The sequence below is a fragment of the Aotus nancymaae genome, unplaced genomic scaffold (assembly GCF_030222135.1).
Source record: "Aotus nancymaae isolate 86718 unplaced genomic scaffold, 86718_ANA_hifiasm-v0.15.2.pri h1tg000030l, whole genome shotgun sequence".
Classification (NCBI taxonomy): domain Eukaryota; kingdom Metazoa; phylum Chordata; class Mammalia; order Primates; family Aotidae; genus Aotus; species Aotus nancymaae.
The window spans coordinates 6,160,074-6,182,934 of NW_026988443.1; the positions used below are offsets into that span (position 1 = coordinate 6,160,074).

The 22,861-nt window shown below is 47.3% G+C and overlaps 1 protein-coding gene across 6 annotated transcripts in view; it reads left to right on the top strand.

Annotated features, from left to right (window-relative positions):
* Window positions 1-17,412, top strand: part of NOD2 (nucleotide binding oligomerization domain containing 2) — a 38,667-nt gene extending 21,255 nt beyond the window's left edge. For 2 of the 6 annotated variants that reach the window (XM_064383053.1, XM_064383054.1), the window contains 8 exons: window positions 607-690; window positions 896-979; window positions 3,953-4,036; window positions 7,281-7,364; window positions 7,948-8,031; window positions 10,145-10,228; window positions 14,175-14,258; window positions 16,095-17,412. In XM_064383053.1, coding sequence (XP_064239123.1) covers window positions 607-690; window positions 896-979; window positions 3,953-4,036; window positions 7,281-7,364; window positions 7,948-8,031; window positions 10,145-10,228; window positions 14,175-14,258; window positions 16,095-16,167 — 661 coding nt within the window. In that variant the 3' untranslated portion in view covers window positions 16,168-17,412. The other 4 variants (XR_010344828.1, XM_064383051.1, XR_010344829.1 and 1 more) reach the window with 4 other exon arrangements.
* Window positions 17,413-22,861: the final 5,449 nt, after the last annotated feature.

Here is a 22,861-nt window from a genome sequence, read left to right on the forward strand (position 1 = left end):
ATAATCTTGTGATCAGGTGAGTTTTGGGAATGGCGCCCCCAGAGGAGTGGCAGGCCAGGCTTGCTGGGCAGGGACTGGCCTGTGGGAGTGATATCACTGGGGTTAAGGACTGGGCACTCGCCACAGCCTGCCTGCCTGTTTCCAAAATTTGTGGCCGGTCTCATCCAGCTGGTCTACTGTCTGCTGGCCTAGGTGATGGTAAATTTCTCCAGGGGTAGCCTGTCTAGTTCAGGCTGTACCTTTCCCATATATCAGCTCCTTTCCACCATCGTCCCCTTTGTGAGGCTGCTGTGATTATCATGTTCCTTTTGCAGAGATGGAAACATTGCTTCAAATTAGCTCTGTGATTTCCTTAGGATTCCAGGGTTCTTTAGTGGCGGATCTGGGCCCTACGTCCTGGACCGTCTCCGTCATAGTGCACCATGCCACGTCACCTCCCCCACCAGGGACCTTGGGGTCTCCACTTTTCTGGGGTGCTCCATCTTTGCAGGGTTTCCTGGAAGCACAGATGCTGGCACTTCAGGGATGAATGAAAGTCTTTTTTGTAGATTTTTTTTCTTGTCTTTCCAGCTCCGTTTTCAAACGTATTTATCTTGTCTCTTTTAGTTTGCGTGATAACAATATCTCAGACCGAGGCATCTGCAAGCTCATTGAACATGCTCTTCACTGCGAGCCATTGCAGAAGTTAGCGTAAGTCAGCCTGGGCTGTGGACATTGGGCCCCGAGTCCCCTGGTCTCACCCCAGGTCATGCAGCCTGGGTAGCTGTGAGTGATGGGCTGGGGCGGGGGCTGTTTGCATGATGGGGGTGCAGGTGATTCCTGCCCAGAGGGGAAGGGCAACCCTGGGATTGGGTGCTCCCTGTCCAATGTGCTTTGCTTCTGTGTCTCTGAACAGTTTGTTCAACAACAAATTGACTGATGGCTGTGCACACTCCATGGCTAAGCTCCTTGCATGCAAGCAGAACTTCTTGGCATTGAGGTGAGCCCAAGTTTTCCTTATTCCCTGGAAACTGTTTTTTGCCCCACAGCTGAGACAGTCTGGTCTGGTCTTGCCCTGGCGCTGCCCACACTGGCTTCTGACCTCCTGATTGAATGTAGAGGCAGTGTGTCATTTTGAGCAGGGGTTCTCTCTAATGCCATCATCTCCCCTGTAAACTCTGGACTAGCCCTGCTGAGGGCTTCCTGTCTTTTGACCTTTAACCCATAGGGCAAAAATGTTTTTCTAGTCCCCTTTCCTTTTCCATGTCTAAGAGTGTCACAGCTCTCTGGGGTGACCCAGTCCCACGATGCATGTTGATTGAGCTTGTCTCACTGGGGGAGGCATACACAATTACTTGCCACCCCAGCTGTGGCAGCCAGTGGCTGAAATGCTCCCAGAAGGTCCTTTCACCATTCAGAGCATGCAAGGCTTGCAGTCTCATCTGGGTCTGCATTTCTGCTGCTCCAGTGTCTCCCAGTTTCAACTGGAGTCTCTCTCTCCTACCTGGCACTGTTAAATTGCCCTTCTAGCTGGCCCCTGGGTTGGCCTGGCTCTCTCTCTCTCTCTCTCTCTCTCTCTCTCTCTCTCTCTCTCTCTCTCTTTCCCGGATATTCTTGCCTCCTGTGATTTGTGAGGTAGTAAAAGAAGACAAGTTAAAAATTGCTTCCCTCTACTCTTTTACCTCTTGGGCTGGATTTGTGGATGGAAGCTGCCATCTTAAAATGGCTGGCCACATAGCTCAGTCTCAGCGAGGGCTACTGAGATCAGGACCACAGGTGCCAATCTGTGTATTTGTACAAAGGACTCTGTCCTGCCACTACTGCCTGCTCCCTCAGACTCACAAGCCTGGAATAGGCTGTGGCAGGATGTGGCTGACCCATCCGTGAGAAGGGTGCTAGTTTCACAAATGGAGGCTGTTTGTGGCCAACATAGTCGTCCTCTGTTATGTGCAGGAGAGACATTCTAAGACCCTAGTGGATGCCTGAAACCAAGGAGAGGACCAAGCCCTACACATACCATGCTTTTTCCTATACCTACACACCTGCGATAAAGTGTCATTTACAAATTAGGCACAGTAAGAAAGTAATAGCAACTCATAATAGAATAATTATAGCAATATACTATAATAAAAAACTATATGAATGTGGTCTCTCTCCATCTTTCTCAAAATATCTTCTTGTACTCTACTCACCCTTCTTCTTCTTGGGAAGGTGTGGGGAGGTAAAATGCCTGTGTGATGGAAGGAAGTGAGGTGGATGGCGCAGCACTGTGACCTAGCGCTGGGCTGTTGTTGACCTGACCACATGTCAGGAGGAGAATCATCTCCTCCCAGAGATCCTGAATCTTTGAGCCCTGATGAGGTCAGTGGTTGGCCATCAGGAGCAGATAATGTTGATGATTACTTAGTGGGAGCATATAGAGTGTGGATACGCTGGACAGGGGGCTGATTCACGTCCTGAGAATCAGGACGTCATCAGAATAGCATGCAATTTAAAATGTATGAATTGTTTATCTCTAGAATTTTCCATGTAATATTTTTGGAATGCAGTTGGTTTCAGATAACTGAAACCATAGAAGATGAAGCCGCGGGTAAGCAGGGGGCGGGGGACTACCGTATATCATTGTAATTGAGAGCACCAGCTCTGGAGTCAGACTGTCTGAGGTTTCAACCCTCGTTAGCTGCATGACCTCAGGTCAGCCCAATGTCTGTGTGCCTCTGTGTCCTCTTCTGTAGAATGGGGGTAATAACCATGGCTACCTCACCGGCTGTAGTGATGAGCAAGCGAGTTAATCCACATGAAGGGCTGCACCGTCTGGCAGGGGCTTTATATAGTAAGCGAGTGGCTGCAAGATGCTGGGTAAATCACACACGCACTCAGCTTGTTTCTCCTTGTGTGAGTCCAGTCCTCCAAGCAGGGATCCGATGTGCCACACATTTATCGGGGAAAATTCCTATGAGGGGAAGTGGGGAAGGGAGCTGGGGGAGGCTGAGGGGGGTGTCCCTGAGTGAAGGAGAGAGGGAAGGAAGGAAGGTTAAGACGGGGCACCTTGGACTTCAGGGCAGTCCTAAGACATTTGGGCAAGGCTGATGAGGAGGTCTTGAGCAAAGTTCACCTGGGAGCGGGGAGCCTGGTGTCTCAGGCAGGGGCTGGCAGGCAGCCCTGGTGCCACACCAGGATGTTAGATTTTGGAGCACAGCAGCTGAGGCCCTTGGCTACCTCCAGGGAGCTGAGGCTGGAGACCTGAAAGGCGAGTTCTCCTACCTGCCACACCCCTCTCCAAAGGTGCAATAATATCTGCCCTATAGGATTGTTGTGAGCTGAGTGGCTTGAAGTTCCTTGAAAGGATGAAAGCCTATTGTTACCCCAGGAAGCCTGGGGTTGCAGGTGAGCTCTGGGGCTTCTCTGAAGCATTTCGAGGTGTCTGGATTTGCTTGTAGCAGGAGCCTTCCTGGCTGCAATCTTCCCTGACCCCTAGCCTTGGCCTTCCCTCCCTCCTTCCCTCCTGGAAGGCTCAGCGGGCTCCACTCCTCTCCCCTAGCCGCCTGGACCTGCCCAAGGCTCTTGAGCAACAGGTAAAACCTAGGTGAAGCAACAGCAGATCGGGGAAGGCTGCAGAGGGCACAGTGGGGTCTGGATCAAGGGTGGCTGAGACGGCAGGGAAAGGTGTGACTCTGAGTCACCCTCGCTGATCAGGGGAAACCACCTCCCAGGACAACTCCCTGCTGTGGCTCCTGCCCGGAGCTGTCATGCTGCTGTGCAAAACGGTGTGCTGCCATCCCTTCCCTTTGCTGGGGGAAAACTCAGTCGTGGGAGCCGCTGAGTAAACTGGACCGAGCAGCGAGGGCACCCGCTATGGCTGCTGCCTCTCGGGCAGGTCCTCAAAGCTTTCTTCCTGCCAGGACACAGACGGCCAGCCCTCCTCTTCTGGTTGCTGCTGTGTTCCCCCAGCCTCCTCTGTCTTCCTTTCCAGGCTGGGGAATAACCACATCACCGCCGCGGGAGCCCAATTGCTGGCCGAGGGGCTCCGAGGCAACACCTCCTTGCAGTTCCTGGGGTAGGTTGGATTCCAGGAAGAAGGACTTGCATGGTGGGGCTTGGGACTTTTGAGGATTTAGGGGCAGGTGAAACTCTTCAGCCAGGAGGCCTGGGGGCAGTACAGCTCCAGTGGGGAGGATGAGCCAGGGAGAGAGTGGGCGGCTCTTGAGTGCCGCCTTGACATTTGCTGTATGCATGACAAACAGGAAGTTTGGGATGTTGGGGTTGGGGGAGGGCAGTGCCCATGAGCTGGTGACAGGAAGCCCTCTGGTCCTCAGGAGGTGCTAGGGCTGTACATTGGCTGCATATTAAAACCACTTGGGAGCTTCTAAACACTATTGCCAGGTGCCCTCCCCCCAACCCCAGACTGATGAAATACAAATATCGAGGTGCAGGGCCCAGGTATCAGGAGTTTTAAAGAGCTTCCCAGGGAATGTGCAGCCACAAGTGAGGACCCCTGACCTAAGAAAGAGAAGGAAATAGGGAAGAATAGGAAGGCACCCAGGATGGGAGGGGTCTGTGCTAGGTTGCTCAGAGCTCTTGCTCCCTGTAGGACCATGCTAGGGCCTGCCAGGGAGGGGAGTACCCTAGACGGCAGCCCCAGGGCAGGCTTCCTCTCTTTGCTTGGCACCCAGGCTTGCACCCATGCTGTTCCCAGCAGCTGCTCTCCTATCCTGTCATGCCCTACAGTTAACTGGGGTTCATTTGACAAGAACTGAGGGTTTGAGAACCTGGGACTGTAGGAAGAGAGAATAACCTCAGGGCTTAGGTGTTCCAGCCCATCCATTTCACAGGGAGGCAAGTTGCTGCCAAGCTCAGTTGTGTTTTTTTTTGTTTTTTTTTTCTGAGACAGAGTCTCACTCTGTCACCCTGGCTGGAGTGCAGTGGTGCGATCTTGGCTCACTGCAACCTCCACCTCCCTGGTTCAAGCGATTCTCCTGCATCAGCTTCCCACGTAGCTGGGATTACAGGCACCCACCACCATGCCCAACTAATTTTTGTATGTTTTAGTAGAGACAGGGTTTCATCATGTTGGCCAGGTTGGTCTTGAAATTCTGACCTCAGGTGATCCACCAGCCTTGGCCTCCCAAAGTGCTGGGTTTACAAGCATGAGCCACGGTGCCTGGCCCCCAAGCTCAGTTTGAGCCACGAATGGGACTACGTGGCTCTAGAAATCAGCATCTTTTTCACACTGCATTAGTAACAACAGAGTCTAGAATAAAGGAGGCCACAGCACCCCCGAGCTCTCTTTTACTTGAAGTCACATCTGCCACATCGGGGGTATCTAGCTCTTTCAACACATATTTATTAGGCTTCCTGTCTGGGCCAGGCACTGTGCTAAAACCTCTAAACACTGTCATATGATACAAAGTGTTCTGTAACTTGCTTGCCTTTTTTTTTTTTTTTTTTTTTGTTTCACAGTATATTATTATGACTCCTTACTTACTTACGTATTTATTTATTTTATTAATATGTACAGACAGGGTCTCGCTCAGTCACCCAGGATGGAGTACAGTGGTTGCAATCACAGCTCATTGTAGCCCTGAACTTCTGAGCTCAAGCGGTCCTCCTATCTCAGCCTCCTGAGTAGCTGGGACTATAGGCACACACAACCAGGCCTGGCCAATATTTTTGTGTTTTGTAGAGATGGGGTCTCACTGTGTTGCCCAGGCTGGTCTCAAACTCCTGGGCTCAAGTGATCCTCTCTCCTTGAGTGCCTAAAGTGCTAGGATTATACATGTGAGCCACCTCTCTCAGCCTGACTGCATTTTTTAAAGAGTGCACAGTGTTATATAATCTATTTAACTGGTTAGCTTTCAAAGACTATTGTTCTCAGGTTTTTTTGCTATTACAGTGTCATATCCCTGGGACACAGAGCAGTGCTGGCACACAGCCAGAGCTCAATTACTAAGTACCTGATGGATGAAAGTGCAGGTCGGGCGTGGTGACTCATGCCTGTAATCCCAGACCTTTGGGAGGCTGAGGTGGGCAGATCACAGGGTCAGGAGTTTGAGACCACCAGCCTGGCCAATAGAGTGAAACCTCATCTCTACTAAAAATACAAGAATTAGCCAGGGGTGGTGGCAGGTTACTTGGGAAGCTGAGGCAGGAGAATCGCTTGAACCTGGGAGGCGGAGGTTGCAGTGAACTGAGATCATGCCACTACACTGCAGCCTGGGCAACAAAGTGAGACTCCATCCAAAAAAAAAAGAAAGAAAAGAAAGTGCAGTAGACTTCCTAGTTCAGCTGTCCTTTGCTAACTTGTGCATGTAAGGCCAGTCGCCTCACCGGGTGCTCAGACACACCCCCCCCCCGCCATCGCCAAGAGCTTGGACACCCTGCCCCTGTCGCCGGGAGCTCGGACACACCCCCCTTCCCTCGCCGGGAGCTTGGACACCCCCCACCCCGCCCAGAGCTCGGAAAAGAAGCCCCGCCAGGACCTACCTGATAGCATTTTGTCCCATCTGGGCCCCACTCCCCTTGGGCTCAACCAATCAAACGTCTCCACTCCCTATAAAACCCCACGTCTGCGAGGAGTCCATGAGACTTCTCCGGCCCCTCCTGTGGGACCACAGTATATCGCCCGGGAGCCGTAAATTCGCATTGGATTTTCTTGTGCTGGCCTCAGTTTCTTCCTTTTAAACTCGGCAAGAACCCAAGAACCCTTACAGTGCACATACCTGTCCAGGGTAGGTCCCTAGTCGATGAGTCAGAGGGTGTGAGTTGGGCTCTACCTTTTGGAAAGGGATGTTTTCGAACTACAGTGAGTCAGAGAAGGATGGCCCAGAAGCTGAGGGAGTTTGACATGAAGGAACTGGGGGAGTTAGGAAGAAGCAGGAGAGAGAGAGCTGGCTTGCAGAAGAAACATTAGACTTGTTTTGGGCAGGTACTGGAGGGTAGCTAAGGACTTGCAGGTGGCAGTTACTGGGAAGTAGATCTGAACTACGTGTCAGAAAGTGTCACAACTGTAAATTACTCTTGTCGGTTCCTGTCCTTAAGGGTTTGGGCTGGGTAGGCATCTACTATTCTCTAAGTCTGTAATGTAAAACCAGTGAAAACTCTTGGTGAAGTTTGGCCATCCTACCCAAAAGATGGAGGCAGGTCCACTTTGCTGAGACCAGGAGCCCCAGTGAGGCCAAGGCGGGATTGAGTGGTCCTGCCCCTCTGGCTGGGACTGCAGAGAGAGGAGGACTGTTAGTTCCTGTCTAAAACACATATCAGGCACTCACTGACACCGTATGTTGATTCTTTTGGCCTTTCAGGCTCTGGGGCAACAGAGTGGGTGATGAGGGGGCCCAGGCCCTGGCTGAAGCCTTGAGTGATCACCAGAGCTTGAGGTGGCTCAGGTAAGCTTCAGATTCTATTCTGCAGTTTTCATGGGGAGACCAGATGAAGAGGGAGGAGCTGGGGCCAGTTTTGAAGGTCTCTGAACTTTATTTCTACCCCACAATGTTAGGCAATGGAGTAAGCAAAAAAGACCATTGGATTTCAAGACAGAACACTGGAGTCTTTCTGGGTGACTTTGGAAATGTCCCTGTCTTCTCAGGGTTTTGATTCACTACCTGTAACTTGAAGATCTTGGGGTGGATCAGGTACATTTTATCTTAAGGACCAATTCCAATCATTGGTAGTAGCTGCACAGTGCACCACAATAAAAGGAATTCTAAAGCTGAACCCAGGCTTAAAGAGCACTGTAATCCATTAGTGATGTCTAAAAAAGGTAAACAAAAAAAAAAAAAAAAAAAAAGGCACTGCAATCAATTAGTGATGTCTTAAAAGGATAAAAACAGAAAAGAGCACAGCAATCAATTAGTGATGTCTGAAATGGAGCAGACCAGAAGGGAGCCATGAATTTTGCCCTCCATAGGTTAGCTTATCTCTGACGTTCTTCCCTGTTCTGACATGTTTTTGTTCCATGATGATCTCCAGCCTGGTGGGGAACAACATTGGCAGCGTGGGTGCTCAAGCCTTAGCACTGATGCTGGCAAAGAATGTCATGCTAGAAGAACTCTGGTGAGTTTGGGGGATTCTCTGTTCTGGGGAGATGGATCACAATCTTTGTTGATCCCTTGGCCTTATCCACAGGAATAAGGGTAGACAGAGGTGGATGACTGATTCATTGATTGATTGTGTTTTTCTTTATATGTACTGAGTGATATGAAGCTTATAGAGCCTGCTATGTACATGCTAATTGTTTAATTTAGTAAACTATATTGGTTTGCTGATTTGATGACTGCCTCCACATGGCATAAGTGTTAAGAGCACAGACTCTGGAATCAAGCAGGCTGTGATCTTAGGCAAGTTAAATAACAATTTCAGAATCTCAAGTGTCATGTCTGTAAAATGAGGGTAAGAATACTTCCAACTATAAAAGATGTTTGCAAGAATTAGATAAAGTAGTGCCTGTGAAGACCTTAACATAGTGCCTGGCATATTTTTACATGCTCCTTAAATGTTAAATTAGAATAGTGGCAGGATTACTACTACTATTACAGCTGCTGCTGCTGCTACAACTACTAGTACTGTGATTACCACTAATAATAAAGTTTTGTTATTTTAAAGTGAATTTGAGTTCCTAAGAGCCCTGGGTATTAGAGTCAGGGGTCGCTTTGGAAGGTGGAAATGGAGTTTTGATAGTTGAAAGAGGAACCGTGAATTGTGCTTATACTGTTGACCTGAAGCAGATTCTACATTTCCCATCCTTTAGATACCACTAGTATAGTCTTCTGACATGTTCTGGGCAGTTTCAAATTATATCGGGGAGATAAAATGCTGAATGTTTGATTTTCCCTGGAAGCAGAAAGGCACTGCAGCATATGGGCATTGCCACATATGGGCATTGCCATAAGCAGATTTTGTAGATGGACCTCGGCTGTGGCAGGGCTTAGTAGCTCTACTAAAGTGTGATTGATTCTATTCTGATTGGATTTTGCTATTTGGAATTTCTTAGTAGAGGAAAACCTTATTGCGAGCATCGGTTATGATTACTGTTAAAAGAAAAACTTTAGGCAAATTAAATTTAGCAGAGGTGGTTTGAGCATATAGCAGTTTATGAATTGGGCAGCATTCAGAACTGGGAGATTTCCACTCAACAAGGTGGGGGCAAGCAGTATCTATGGACAGGAAAAGGAAGTGATGTACAGAAACAGCTTGATTGGTTGCAGCTGGGCATTTGCCATATTTGGACATGGTGTGATAAGGCATTTGCCTTATATGGACATAGTCTGATCAGCTGGTAGGCTGTGACTGACTGAAGCCTGGCTGCTGTGATTATTTGCAACTTAGCTGTTGGTTATAAGAATATATTGTTAGGTTGCAGTTTGCCATATAGAAACTCAAAGTATGGAGTCGGTCTCAGGCCAAATTTAGTTTAACTCTTTGTGAAGCTGCAGGTGACAGAATACCTCCATCTACAGAGATTTAAACACGGAAAGGGTTTATTTTTTCCTGTATAGGCAGCTGGAGGTAGGCAGTGTAGGGCTTGTACAGTAGCTACGAGAGGCCAGAAGAGGTCTCAGCTCTGTCTCATTCTCTTTCTGCTCCATCATCCTTAGCCTGTGACTTTATTCTCATGGTTGGTTGCCTCAGGATCACAGGATGGCTGCTCCAGCTGCACCACTACTTCTATATTCCAAGATTCAGTCTATACACCTGGGAAAGCCATCTGGGTTTCTCTCCTTTAAAAAGCATTCCTGGAAGCCCCACCTGTCAACTTCCCCTTACGTATCAACCACGTATCTGTCACTTGACCAACCCACGTGTATGTTGTTTGACCAACCCTGGCTGCAATGGACAGTGGGAAATGTAGTATTTTCACCAAGCGTATGGCTGTTCAAATGAAATGAGACTCCATTAATAAGGAAGAAAGAAAAGATGGATATTGGGGAGGTGGGGGATGAGGGAACTTATTACATAGTGGAGCCCTTGGTGTGAATTCTCTTGCAAATATGTCCCTGGAATTGAGAATCCCCACACTGTGTTTTATCTGTTCTTTCTTTATTCATAAGTTTGGGTTTTCAGATGTTGGATTTCCTATATGGGGGGCATGTGAGTTAATCTTTATTGACATCATCTTCCATAATCAACATTATCGTATCAGCTGGATTTTCTTTCTTGTTCTCACCAGCCTGGAGGAGAACCATCTCCAGGATGAAGGTGTATGTTCTCTCGCAGAAGGACTGAAGAGAAATTCAAGTTTGAAAATCCTGAAGTAAGGAACCTATAAGCAGGAGCCAGGACAATAATCGCTGGCCTTTGGAAGGGGCATTTCTGAATCAGATCTGGGCAGCCCCCAGCTGGGGTAACTCACACGAGGGGACCTGGTAGAACAGCTTGCCTTGGTCTTGGTGGACAAAGATTCCAGTGCAAGTTGTTTATCTGGGAGGTGGTGCCAGCAAATGCTGATAGGAGAGTGGTGAAGTGAGATGGGGAAGCGAAGGTAACCAGGAAAGGGTAGTTATCAAGCCAGTTATCACTGAGGGAAATTGGAGCTCAGTACTCTGGCGCACTCCTAGAGCCAGTGCAGAACACACCTGGTCACCTACCCAACCAATGAGTAAGAAAGCCCTGGTATTTATCTACCAACTGCCTATCCTTCCTGTGTTGATGTGCGCTCATGGGACACTGATTCTTCTGCACTTCCAGCTCACCCTCACCCAGCTGAACATGTTTTCGGGTTCAGGAGAATGGCCTCAGGCAGAGAGTGGCAGGTCTTCTCCACAAGCAGTGGCTGGGGAGGTGATATGGTGGGGACCACTGTAGCCTCCTCCAGTGTCTGACTCAATGACTTGGGATCCGTGCCACAAAGAGATGGACAGCGGCGGTGAACATGAACCCACCTAGTGACCATCACGGGCTTGTCGGGGTGCTCTCTGAGGCTGACGCCAAAATTCTTATTTCAAGGAGACCTCAGGAAGCCATCAGATGGCTCCTTTTGTTGGAGGAAAGTGGCATCTGCCTTGGCAAATGTGGCCCTAGGAAAACACTTGCCTTTAGAGACAGACAGACAGCTGCCTCTGTGAGTGCCAGCTTTGCTACCAGGCTGCCATCCACTCTGGTGATGCTTGTTTGTGTTGCTTTCACAAGCTAGGAAGTTTCCAAATATTTGGAGAAAACAGTTCCACTAATCATTTGGGTGGAAGTGGGCTGGGAAGTTGGGGTGAAGCCCATATGTATATTCACCAGATGCCAGCTTTGCACTGAGGGTGGGCCTTTGGGAACACCAGGCCCATTAGCAACCCGGTATGGATAAGGCAGTTTGTCTTCCCCCCTTGTCACAGCCTTACCCTACTTGACTCCGGTGGATGCCAGGCGATGAGGCTGGGGGTTGTCCCATTCCACCCTGTCATGAGCATTATTATTCAGCATCCTGAACTATATCATCCCCCACAAAAATTGAACTTCTGATATATCTTTTTTTAAAAAGAGAGATACCTGCATCTTTCTTTTTCAGGCTTAGTTTCTGCCGACAGTTGGCTAAGAGTCCAGGTTCTGGAACCAGGCAGACTGGGTCTTGCCGCAGCTCCACCATTACCAGCTGGTTCTCCTTGGATGAGTGCCTCAGTCGCCTCAAGTGTAAATGGAGATAATGGCTGGACCTTCATTATAGGCTGTGAGCATTCACTGAGAGAATGTAGGTAACAAAAGTAAGTTGTAGGTTGGAGCAAAAGTAATTGTGGCTTTCAACCATGAATTTTAAATCATGATAACGAGTTTAAATCATTATAACTAAAATACTTCATTATCGATGAAAATAGGAGCCATTACAACCAACACATGCTTTTGCAAATAAGAAATAAGTTTGTTTATTCCTGTAGCATAAAAATTCATGCTTTGGGATTCGATGAACTCTTGGAAAGTATTTTCTGCATCCTGCTGATTGTGGGAGCACTTTCCCTGCAAAAAGTTGTCGAGATGCTTGAAGAAGTGGTAGTCAGTTGGTGAGAGGTCAGGTGAATATGGTGGTTCAGGCAAAACTTCATAGTCCAGTTGTGCGATGTGTGGTCAAGTGTTGTGGAGAAGAACTGGGCCCTTTCTGTTGACCAAGGCCGGCTGCAGGTCTTGCAGTTTTTGGTGTATCTCATTGACTTGCTGAGCATACTTCTCAGATGTCATGGTTTCGCCGGGATTCAGAAAGCTGTAGTGGATCAGACCAGCAGCAGACTACCAAACAGTGCCCAGGACCTTTTTGTTGGCACAAGTTTGGCTTTTGGAAGTGCTTTGGATCTTCTTCTTGGTCCAACCACTGAGCTGATCAATGCCAGTTGTATGAAATCCACTTTTCATCACACGTCACAATCAGAACAAGAAATGGTTCGTCGTTGTTGCATGGAATAAGAGAAGACGAGACTTCAAAATGACAATTTTATTGATTTTCACTCAGCTCATGAGGCACCCACTCATCAAGCTTTTTCACTTTCCAATTTGCTTCAAATGCTGAATGACCATGAAATGGTTGACGTTGAGTTCTCAAGTAAGAAGATCACGTTGAGTTGTAAGATCTCGAGTAAGAAGATCAATGTTGAGTTATAAGAAGATCAGCTTTGATGATTGCTCTCAATTTGTCATTGTGTACTTCTGATGGCTGGCCAGTATGCTCCTTATCTTCAAAGCTCTCCTCTCCTTTGCAAAACTTCTTGAACCACCATTGCACTGTACATTCGTTAGCAGTTCCTAGGCCAAATGGGTTGTTGATGTTGCGAGTTCTCTCTGATGCTTTATGACCCACTTTGAACTCGAGTAAGAAAATTGCTTGAATTTGCTTTTTGTCTAACATCAGTTCCATAGTCTAAAATAAATATAAAATAAGCAGCAAGTAGTAAGTCATTAGAAAAAAATAAAACAAGAAATGTGCATTAAAATGATGTATAACATAACCACATTTTTTTAAGAATGTATTCCAATATCAAACAGCAAATTTCAACAATGCAAAAACTGCAGTTATGTTTGCACCAACCTAATAGAAGCTCAACAAATACTGGCTATTATGACTAGCATTGCCTTATGGTCAGCTGGTAAGACATTACTAAGATTGTTGGAAAGGGGGAAGACCTGGAGTGGACATTATTGGTAGGCAAAGCTATAAGCAAAAGAGCAACATGGGAAACATGTGACTCCTTTGTTGCTGTCCCTGGCCCTATCCTATCTCCCCTCCCTGTTGCCAGCTATGTCATATGTTCTCTGATCTCTGTCTCTGTGCCCTCAAAGACTCCCCTGAAAATGGAAATACTACTGCTCATTGGTTATTTTCTAACAATTAAGTACAGTATTAGTCTGTTTTCATGCTGATGATAAAGACATACCCAAGACTGGGCACTTTATGAAAGAAAGAGGTTTATTCGACTTAACAGTTCCACGTGGCTGGGGAGGCCTCACAATCATGGCAGAATTTGAAAGGCACATCTCACATGGTGGCAGACAAGAGAAAAGAGCTTGTGCAGGGAAACTCCCCTTTTTAAAACCATCAGATCTCATGGAACTTATTTACTATAATGAGGACAGCATAGGATTCAATTACCTTCCACCTGGTCCCTCCCACAACACGTGGGAATTCAGATTGAGATTTGGGTGGGGACACAGCCAAACCATACCAAGTACCGTGTAAGTGTTTTAAGTATGCAGAGAGTGGAGGGTCTTCCCAGCAAGCAGAGTGTGGGGAGATGATGAGGGCACTGGTGGCTGACTTAGTAGCCAGGGACTTGTGCCAAAAGGAGATGGATGACAGATATGAACAGGAGCCTGCTTATGGCCATCACAATTTCAATTCTTATGCTCAATGACATAGGTACTCTTTTAGGCCCATTTTACCAATAAGGAAATTGGGACTAATTTGCTTGAGAGCAAAATGGAAGTGGTGTAGATGAGATTTAACCCCAGGAAGTCTAGCACTAAAATGCAGATACTTAACCACTATCCTAAGGGACTGGCTACTTAAGTTGATAAACTCATCTGGTGAATGGAAGAGAGATGGGTGCATTTCACTGAAGTTACTGAGCCTTTGCTGTTGAGCTCATTGGGAATCTCAGACATGAGTGAGGTATGTCTAGCAGACAGGTGGGCTTCAGTAGGCTGGCTAACTCCTAAAGTCTCATTAACTGGACAGTTTCAAGAGGAAAACCAAGAATCCTTGAAGCTCACCATTCTGTCTTCTTCTCCAGGTTGTCCAACAACTGCATCACCTACCTAGGCGCAGAAGCCCTCCTGCAGGCCCTTGAAAGGAATGACACCATCCTGGAAGTCTGGTAAGGCCCTGGGCAGACCTATTGTAGCTCTGCAAGCCTCAGTTTTCCTATCTGTAAAATGGGGTGATGGGAGAGAGGAATGGCAGAATTTCAAGGATCCCTTCTGATTCTGACATTCAGTGAGAATGATTCTGCATGTGAGGGATCTGGTTCTCTGTCTAAGAAAGAAGTCTTTACGTCTTTAAGTAGGGAGCAATTGTTTCATTTTTAAACCTTGACTATGTATTCAGCGACTTCTCTGTTCTATGAGATGGTGCAGGAATGGAGATGTGGCTGAAGAATGAAAAGGCAGCTCCTGCCCTCCTGGGAACTGCATCTGCCTTCACAGGTCAAGGATATTGTATCAGACTTTCTGTGGTTCTGAATGGAGCTTACAAAGGTTAGGAACGGGTTGCACAGTGTATCCAATTCTCTATATTTAAAGCCATAGTCCTTCATGTATTTGAAAAAGGCAATAATCACATTCTTGATAGATTCTGTTGTTGCCTTAAAAAGAAAGACCAGCCTTGGGGAGTCTGGGCAGCTGGGTCCAGTGTTGTGGACTCTCTGCTGAGCCACAGCTTTAAAGATTTGTCCTTCTTGTTTCCAGGGTTCTGTTTCTCAGACAATAAGTAAAGGTTTTCCCTGGCCTAATGTGCTATAAGTGAATGTTACTATGTATGTTCCAGACACTGGGCTAGAGATTAATATTTAAAAGCCAAGAATTTTCCTATTAAAAATCTATATCTCAGGGTTTTCTCAAGAGAGCTTGGAACTCTAGATGCCCATTCATGATGTCAGTGGTTAACCAGAGTACAAAAAGGGCTGAGTCTTCTCAGATGGGCAAACGCACTCTGGCTGACTGTAGTTCTACCAAGCCTATTGTCTTAGCCCAGGACCCTTCAGCAATTCATTCCTGTAAGCTTGCGACCCCTGCTTTAAATATGCAGGCCTTGTCCCCTCTCAAAAAGCGTATTGAGGCTGCAGCAAATACAGATTATCAAATGAAGCTAAAAACAAAAGCCTTGCCAGGCACGGCAGCTCATGCCTGTAATTCCAGCACTTTGGGAGGCTAAGGCAGGAGGATCACTTGAGGCCAGATGTTCAATACCAGACCTCGTCTCTTAAAAAATAAAAAATTCAGCTGGGTGTGGTATAGTTCCTAACTACTCAGGAGGCTTGGATGGAAGGATCCCTTGAAGCCAGGAGTTCAAGGCTACAGTGAGCCATGATTGCAGCACTGCACGGGTGACAGAATTAGATCCCAGCTCTTAAAAAAATAAACATTTTAAAAATGACTTCAAATATCTGTGCTGTGATGAAGAGATTTTTCCTTCTGTATGATTGTGTCATCTCTGTAGTCTGTGAGGTCATCAGGTTCTGGGCAGAGTGTAGGTTTTCTCTTTCTTTGTTTTTGAAATCATTGCACAGTCCTAGGAAACATCACATTCTGTGTCCTGGGCACCAGCCAACATCCGGTTGATATTTTAAGGGTTCTGATGTTATTTGCTGCCTGTTGACAGAACTTGGGAGGGCACCAGGGTTTGCTCATTGCGTTCTTGACAGATTCTCTTGTTGCCTTAAAAAGAATCACCGGCCTTGGGGAGTCTGTGGCTGGCTGGGGGCAGTGTGGTGGACTCTCTCTCTGCAGAGTCATGGAGCCTTGTTCAGAATGATTCATGAGCTGCCCTGGTTGACCGAAGGTAAAAACAGCCCCGGCTTCCCTGCAAGAGACACTGCAGCTGGGCCAAAGGGTCAGCCCATCCCAGGCGTGGTTTAGAAAGTGGAGGCTTCTGTTTGAAAGCCCTGCTCTAATTTTGTCCTCACTCCAACCTCTCTTCACTTGATCTCCTTTAGGCTCCGAGGGAACACTTTCTCTCTAGAGGAGGTTGACAAGCTCAGCTGCAGGGACACCAGACTCTTGCTTTGAAGTCTCCAGGCAGATGTTCACCTCATTGTGTTTGTTAGCAAGCTGTGAGTTTGGGCCTCAGAAGCTGAGTGACATCTGTTGGCAGCCTCTTCAAAATGAGCCCTGTCCTGCCGAAGGCTGAACTTGTTTTCGGGGAACGCCGTAGGTCACCTTTATCCTGGCAGAGGAAGGAGCATCAGTGCCTTCCAGAATGGACTTTTCCCAAGCCTACTTTTGCCATTAACTTCTTCCCAAGATTCAACCCTAGGATGTACAAGAGGGGCAGCCCCTCCCCCGTGGTATTGGGCTGGTCCCTGCTGATCCTCCCGGGTTCCCATGTGGGTCAGTGAGGCCCATGGATGTGCCTGTTAACTGAGTGCCTGTTGGTGAAGAGACCTGGACTCTCACAAAAGACCCTTTCCCACTGCTCTGATGAAGAGGAGTACACAGAACACATAATTCAGGAAGCAACTTTTCCCATGTCTTGACTCATCCACGCAGGCCATTCTCCACCTTTGGTTCCTCCCCTCCTCCTGGACTCCTGCACACACTTCTTCCTCTGAGGTTGAGATTCAGAATATTAGTGACCTCAGCTTTGATATTTCACTTATAGCACCCGCAACCCTGGCACCCAGGGTGGGAAGGGCTACACCTAAGCCTGCCCTCCTTTCTGGTGCTTAAGACATTTTTGGAAGGGGACACAGGCCAGCCATTTGTTCCCCCAAGACATTCTAGGTTTGAAAGAACAATATCACCACACTCCAGCTGGGATCACACGTGGCCTTTTATTTCCAGTGAAATCAATTACTCCTCAGTTAAGCCTTTGGAAACAGCTCCACTTTCAAAAGCTCCAAATGCAGCTTTAAAATATTAATCTGGGCCAGAATTTCAAATGGCCCCACTAGGCTTCTGGTTGATGCCTGTGAACTGAACTCTGACAACAGACTTCTGAAATAGACCCACAAGAGGCAGTTCCATTTCATTTGTGCCAGAATGCTTTAGGATGTACAGTTATGGATTGAAAGCTTCCAGGAGCAAAATTAGGTCCTTCCTTCTAAGCAAATGTCTTCCTGGATTATTCAAAATGATGCATGTTGAAGCCTTTGTGTGCAAATGTTCTTATTGTAAACACTATGATGTGTGAAAATGGGTTAATATTTATAAATCACTGTTTTATTGTCCCAAGTTTATACTTTTATAGACAACATGACCGTGAACTTTATGCTGTAAATAATCAGAGGGGAATAAACTATTAAGTCAACACAGCCATCTTCCTTGTGACCAAACATTTAAAAATATTCTGGCCGGGTGTGGTGGCTCACACCTATAATCCCAGCACTTTGGGAAACCGAGGCAGGCCAGTCACCTCAAGTGAAGTTCGAGACCAGCCTGACCAACATGGAGAAACCCCATCTGTACTAAAAATACAAAATTAGCTGGGTGTGGTGGTGCATGCCTGGAATCCCAGCTACTTGGGAGGCTGAGGCAGGAGAACTGCTTGGACCTGGGAGGTGGAGGTTGCAGTGAGCCAAGATTGCACCACTGCACTCCAACCTGGGCAACAAGAGCAAAACTCCATTTCAAAAATAAATAAATAAAAATATTCCTAAAACTTGTTAAATTTTAAAGCACAATTTTCAATTCAAAGGGGGGAAAATGATGTTTTCAACCTGATTATGTATACCTTAAGGCTAAGGCAATTCTTAGAAAATAGCCAGGCAATCAAAACATTTTTAGCTTCAGTTTTGAAAAGTGTAACCTACTGTGAAGTTTGCAGCTACGCAGGCACCTCCTGACCCAGGAGGCTGCAGCACATGTGAAAAAGCCCCTTGGCCTCCCTCGATTCCCTCAAAGTGGAAGGAGAAAGATGGCGTAGATTTACGTACAGCTCTCCACAGCAGGCAGCCTCCCATGCAGGCCTTGTGTTAAAATAATTCTTACTTAGCTGCGTTAAATGAGCAAGGACTCCGGTGGCTGCCCACCAAGGTGAAATCCTACTTCCTTCAAAGGTTTTGTGTGTGTCTGGCTCACTCGGTGGTGCGGCATCTCCCCGGGCCCTGTGTGGGAGCATGTCTATGGGTTTTCTTTGTGGTCGGTGCCCTGTTCTGCCCAGGCCATTGTTTTTGATGTAGCAGATCAGGAGGAAGTTGGTGATGGGTCTCTTTTTGCTCAGGAGTTACACACAGCAGTCCATTTGCATAGTGTCATATTGGGTTGTTAATTTGTCATCTTTAAATTCATTAGTCATGAGGCCAGGCATGGTGGCTTATACCTATAATCCCAGTACTTTGGGAGGCTGAGGCAAGGGGATCACTTGAGGTCAGGAGTTCAAGACCAACCCGGCCAACATGTCGAAACCCTGTCTCTACTTAAAAAAAAAAAAAAAAAAACAACAACAACAAAAAAAAACACTGGGCTGAGTGAGGTGGCTCATGCTTCTAATCCCAGTACTTTGGGAGGCTGAAGTGGGTGGATCACGAGGTCAGGAATTCCAGACCAGCCTGGCCAACGTAGTGAAACTGCATCTCTACTAAAAATACAAAAAATTAGCTGGGCGTGGTGTTGGGCACCTGTAATCCCAGCTGCTTGGGAGGCTGAGGCAGGAGACTTGCTTGAACCTGAAAGGTGGAGGTTGCAGTGAGCTGAGATTGCACCATTGCACTCCAGCCTGGGCAACAGTGCAAGACTCTGTCTCAAGAAAAAAAAAATGTTAGCTGGGTGTGGCAGTGCACACCTGTAATCCCAGCTACTTGGGAAGTTGAGGCAGGAGAATGACTTGAATCTTGGAGGAGGAGGTTGCAGTGAACTGAGATCATGCCACTGCACTCCAGCCTGGGTGACACAGCAAGACTGTCATAAATAAATAAATAAATAAACAAATTTAGCAATGATTTATTAATGAGTTATATTAGGACGACCAGTGGATGGACAAAACAGACGTGGTCCTCAAGATGCCTAGGTAAGGGTAGAGGGAGAGGCAGGCAGAAAACAAGTCAATTGAAAAAGACATTAAAAAGTCTTCAGCTAGGCACTGTGGCTCACGCCTGTAATCCCAGCATTTTGGGAGGCAGAGGTGGGTGGATTGCTTGAGGTTGGGAGTTCAGGACCAGGCTGGTCAATATGGTGAAACTTCTGTCTCTACTAAAAATACAAAAATTAGCCAGGCGTGGTAGTGGGTACCTATAATCCCAACTACTCAGGAGGCTGAAGCAGGAGAACTGCTTGAACCCGGGAGGCAGAGGTTGCAGTCAGCCGAGATCACACCACTGCTCTCCAGCCTGGGCAACAGAGCAAGACTCTGTATCAAAAAGAAAGAAGTCTTCAGACTGTTGTGTTGGTCCAAGACAGGTTGTCTGAGGAGATGCCAGGTAAGCTGTGTCCCCAAGTATGAGAAAGAGATGGCCAAGCAAAGGGTGAGAGGGAAGAAGCGAGCATTCTAGTCATAGGGAGCAAGAGGTACAAAGATGCTGGTGGGGAAGGAGCCTCGTATGCATGGTAGGCTCAACAGTGGCTCCTGAAGATATGTGGATCCTAATCTTCGGGACCTGTGAATGTTGCCTTATGTGGCAAAAGGGACTTTGGAGGTGGGATTCAGTTAAGGGTCTTGAGACGGGAAAATTATCCTGGGTCATCTGGATGAATCTTAAATGCAATTGCAATTTCCTTATAAGAGAAATTTACAGGAAAATGTAAAGCAAAGGGAAATAGGACACTGGAGAAGAAAGCAATGTGACCACCAAGCAAGAGGCTACAGTGCTGGCTTTGAAGGTGGAGGAAGGGGCCATGAGCCAAGGATTGCAGCTCTAGAAGCTGAAGAAGACCAGGAAACAGATTCTCCCCTAGAACCCCTGCAAGCAGCATAGCCCTGCCTGCCTTGGCTCCAGCCCATTTTGGACTTCTGGCCTCCAGGACTATAAGGGAGTAATTTGCATCATTTACAGTTAAAGAAGATCTCCTTTGCTCCTGGGTGGAGATGAGACAGGAAAATGTAGGGGTGGGGATGGGAGGAAGAAGGAGTGGGGAGGCTGCCTCTGAGCTATTGCAGGTGAGAGGCGGTTGGCAGTGGAGGCAGAGAGAAGAGGATGGATTCCAGAGACATTCTGGAGGTGGATTCCCAAGGGCTCACGAATGGGTTGGACGGGAGGGATGAGGCAATGGCAAACATCAAGGATGACTCATAGATTTCTGGCTTGAGAAACTGGGGGCCTGGGGAAGTTGGGTAGGAAACCAGTTTGGAAGCGGGAGGGAGTTCTGTTTTGAATTGTCAAATCTGAGACACCAAAATGGAGAAGAGAAGTGGAGACGTCGAAGAATGGTGTGAATTTGGAGCTCGTGGGAAAGGTCACAGCTGGAGATAACAGCGTGGGTGTCCTCAGTGTCAGACTGAGAATGGGGCCCTTGAGGCTGGATGATATGGTCTAGAAAGTGATTATGGAGAAAGAAGAGGTCAAGAAGGCCTAGGGAAGATGGTACTGAGATCTTGATACGTGATTCCTGGTAGAGTTTAGAGTAGGAGAAATTCCCTAACTAAAAGCCTCCGGGGCCTGTGTAGGGAAGTAGGATTCTTGATCGTAAGCTTCTCTGATAGGGAGATTACCTGAAAGGTAAATGCTCATGCCAGGAGTTTATCCATGAGCAAACGGATTCCAGTTTTGCAGCTAAGAATACATAATTTTTATGCACAGAAAAACAAGGTATTAGAGCAGAATTTAAAAAGGAGCCTCAGATATTCACCATCATCCTCGAAGCAAAAGGATGCCAGCATGAGGGCCCTTCCCTCCCATAGCACCAAACAAAAAGCTGAAATGAATATGCCCCAAAGAAATGTGAGAGGTGGAGTCTTATTCCAAGCTGCTGAGTTGAGATTGGCACTTCATTCTGTTATTGTACCAGGATAGCTTCAAGCCACCCTCTTCACCCCGGTGAGTGGCCCAGCCCAGTGTGTGAAGTGCCCAGCACTCAGGGCAATGCCTGGCAGTGCCCGGGCATGAAGGAATGTGCTGCCTCAGGCCCCAGGTGGTAGGTTCCAGGTGAGCCGTAAGGTCATAAAGGACATTTCCCCTGGAGAATTGCCGGCGGAGATCGCAGCAGGGAAGACTGGCAATCCGGGCTCTATGATTGGCTGCCCTTGGATAGTTTTTTTTCCTCTTATTTAATCTTAACCTATTATTATTTCCTGAACAATCCACGGATCCAGTTCCCTAAGCCTCACCACTCCCCTGATCACTCACTCTGAAAATGCTTCTTTTCGGGAGTGCTACTCCTCTCTGATTTGTAACAACTTCTCTCTTGATATCTTCAGTTACACATTCCCCTCCACCTCTCCCTCTCACCTGCTGTGCCTCCACTCCCAGGAAACAAACAAGGGCTTCCCTTTGGGATTCACCCTTGCCTGGGTTACTGCATCAGTTTCCCTGTTTCTGTCTTTGACCCAAGGTGTGAACATATTACAACGTAGGTCAGACCAGCCACTCCTCTGATCTAAATTCTCAGGACTTCTTATCTGATGCAGGATAAGAGTCAAGGTCTCATCTGACCAGGACCCCCTGTGTCTTCTCTGGCCTCCCCTTTGCCACTCACACCTGTTCTCTGGGCTCCAACCTCACCAGCTTCTTTGCTGTTTCCTGAGCATACCAGGCACATGGCTGCTTCCACACCTCTGTGCTCGCCTATCCCCTCCTATGGGAACACTGTTCCCGGGGACAGTGATGTGGTTGGCTTCGTCGTTTCCTTCCAGTCTTAATTCAAATGCCACCTCCATGAGGTAGTCCTTCCCTGAACAATCTACCTAAATAGCAGCTCCCAGCCACTGCCTACCTCCTTTGTATTCTCTGCTCTTCATGAACTACCTGACACCTGGTCATTTTTCCCTTCCCCTAGAATGTCAGCTTCTTGAGAACAGCAACCTTGCTCACAGCAGTGTCCTCAGAGTCTACAAAGGTGCCTAGCACATAGTAGGTGCTCAATACATATTTGTTGAATGAATGAAGGATCCACTTTCTTTTTTAAAGGGGGCAGAAAATAGAAGTTGGGGCAGCTGGTAAGAATGAGTCCCCCGTTTTCTGACATTGTTTGTGTCTCTTTCCTAAAGGAGGAAGATTCCCTGGGATGTGGAACCATCTCTAATGCATCAACTGCCCCAAAATGGGACCCAGATGTGGCAGAAAGTTTCCTTTAATAAAGAGCTTTCTGTGTGTGTTTTAAAAATCAAACATAGAAATTATTTGCCATTGATATCAGCAAATAGCTCAAATGGGAGAGCATGGATTTATAGTTCAGCTGGATTAGTTTAAAAGATGATTAAAGTAATCCCTTTTATCTTATCAAAAAGAGCTTTTAGGTGGCCAGAGTAAAGGTCCCCAGACAGAATGTTCAGTTGCACTTGGAATTTCTCTGCCCTAAGAGATAATCACATCTCAGAGATGGAAGACTCAGCCTGACGTCCACTGATCAAAACACTGTGCTGGGTTACTGTAGGGAATGTGCCTGTGACATATCCTCGCTTGTGGGGATACCTGGTCCCATTAACCCCTTGGCCCAGTGTTCATTCTGAATGCCCATATTCACAGGATTGGTGGGAAAATGGCCGGAACCACGGGAGGCTGGATGAACATCTGGGAGTTGCCATTTACCAAGATGGGGAGAGCAGAGGGATTGCAGGGGGTGGTGGTGGGGAATATCAGGAGTTTGCTTTTGGCTGCGTTGAGTGGAGATG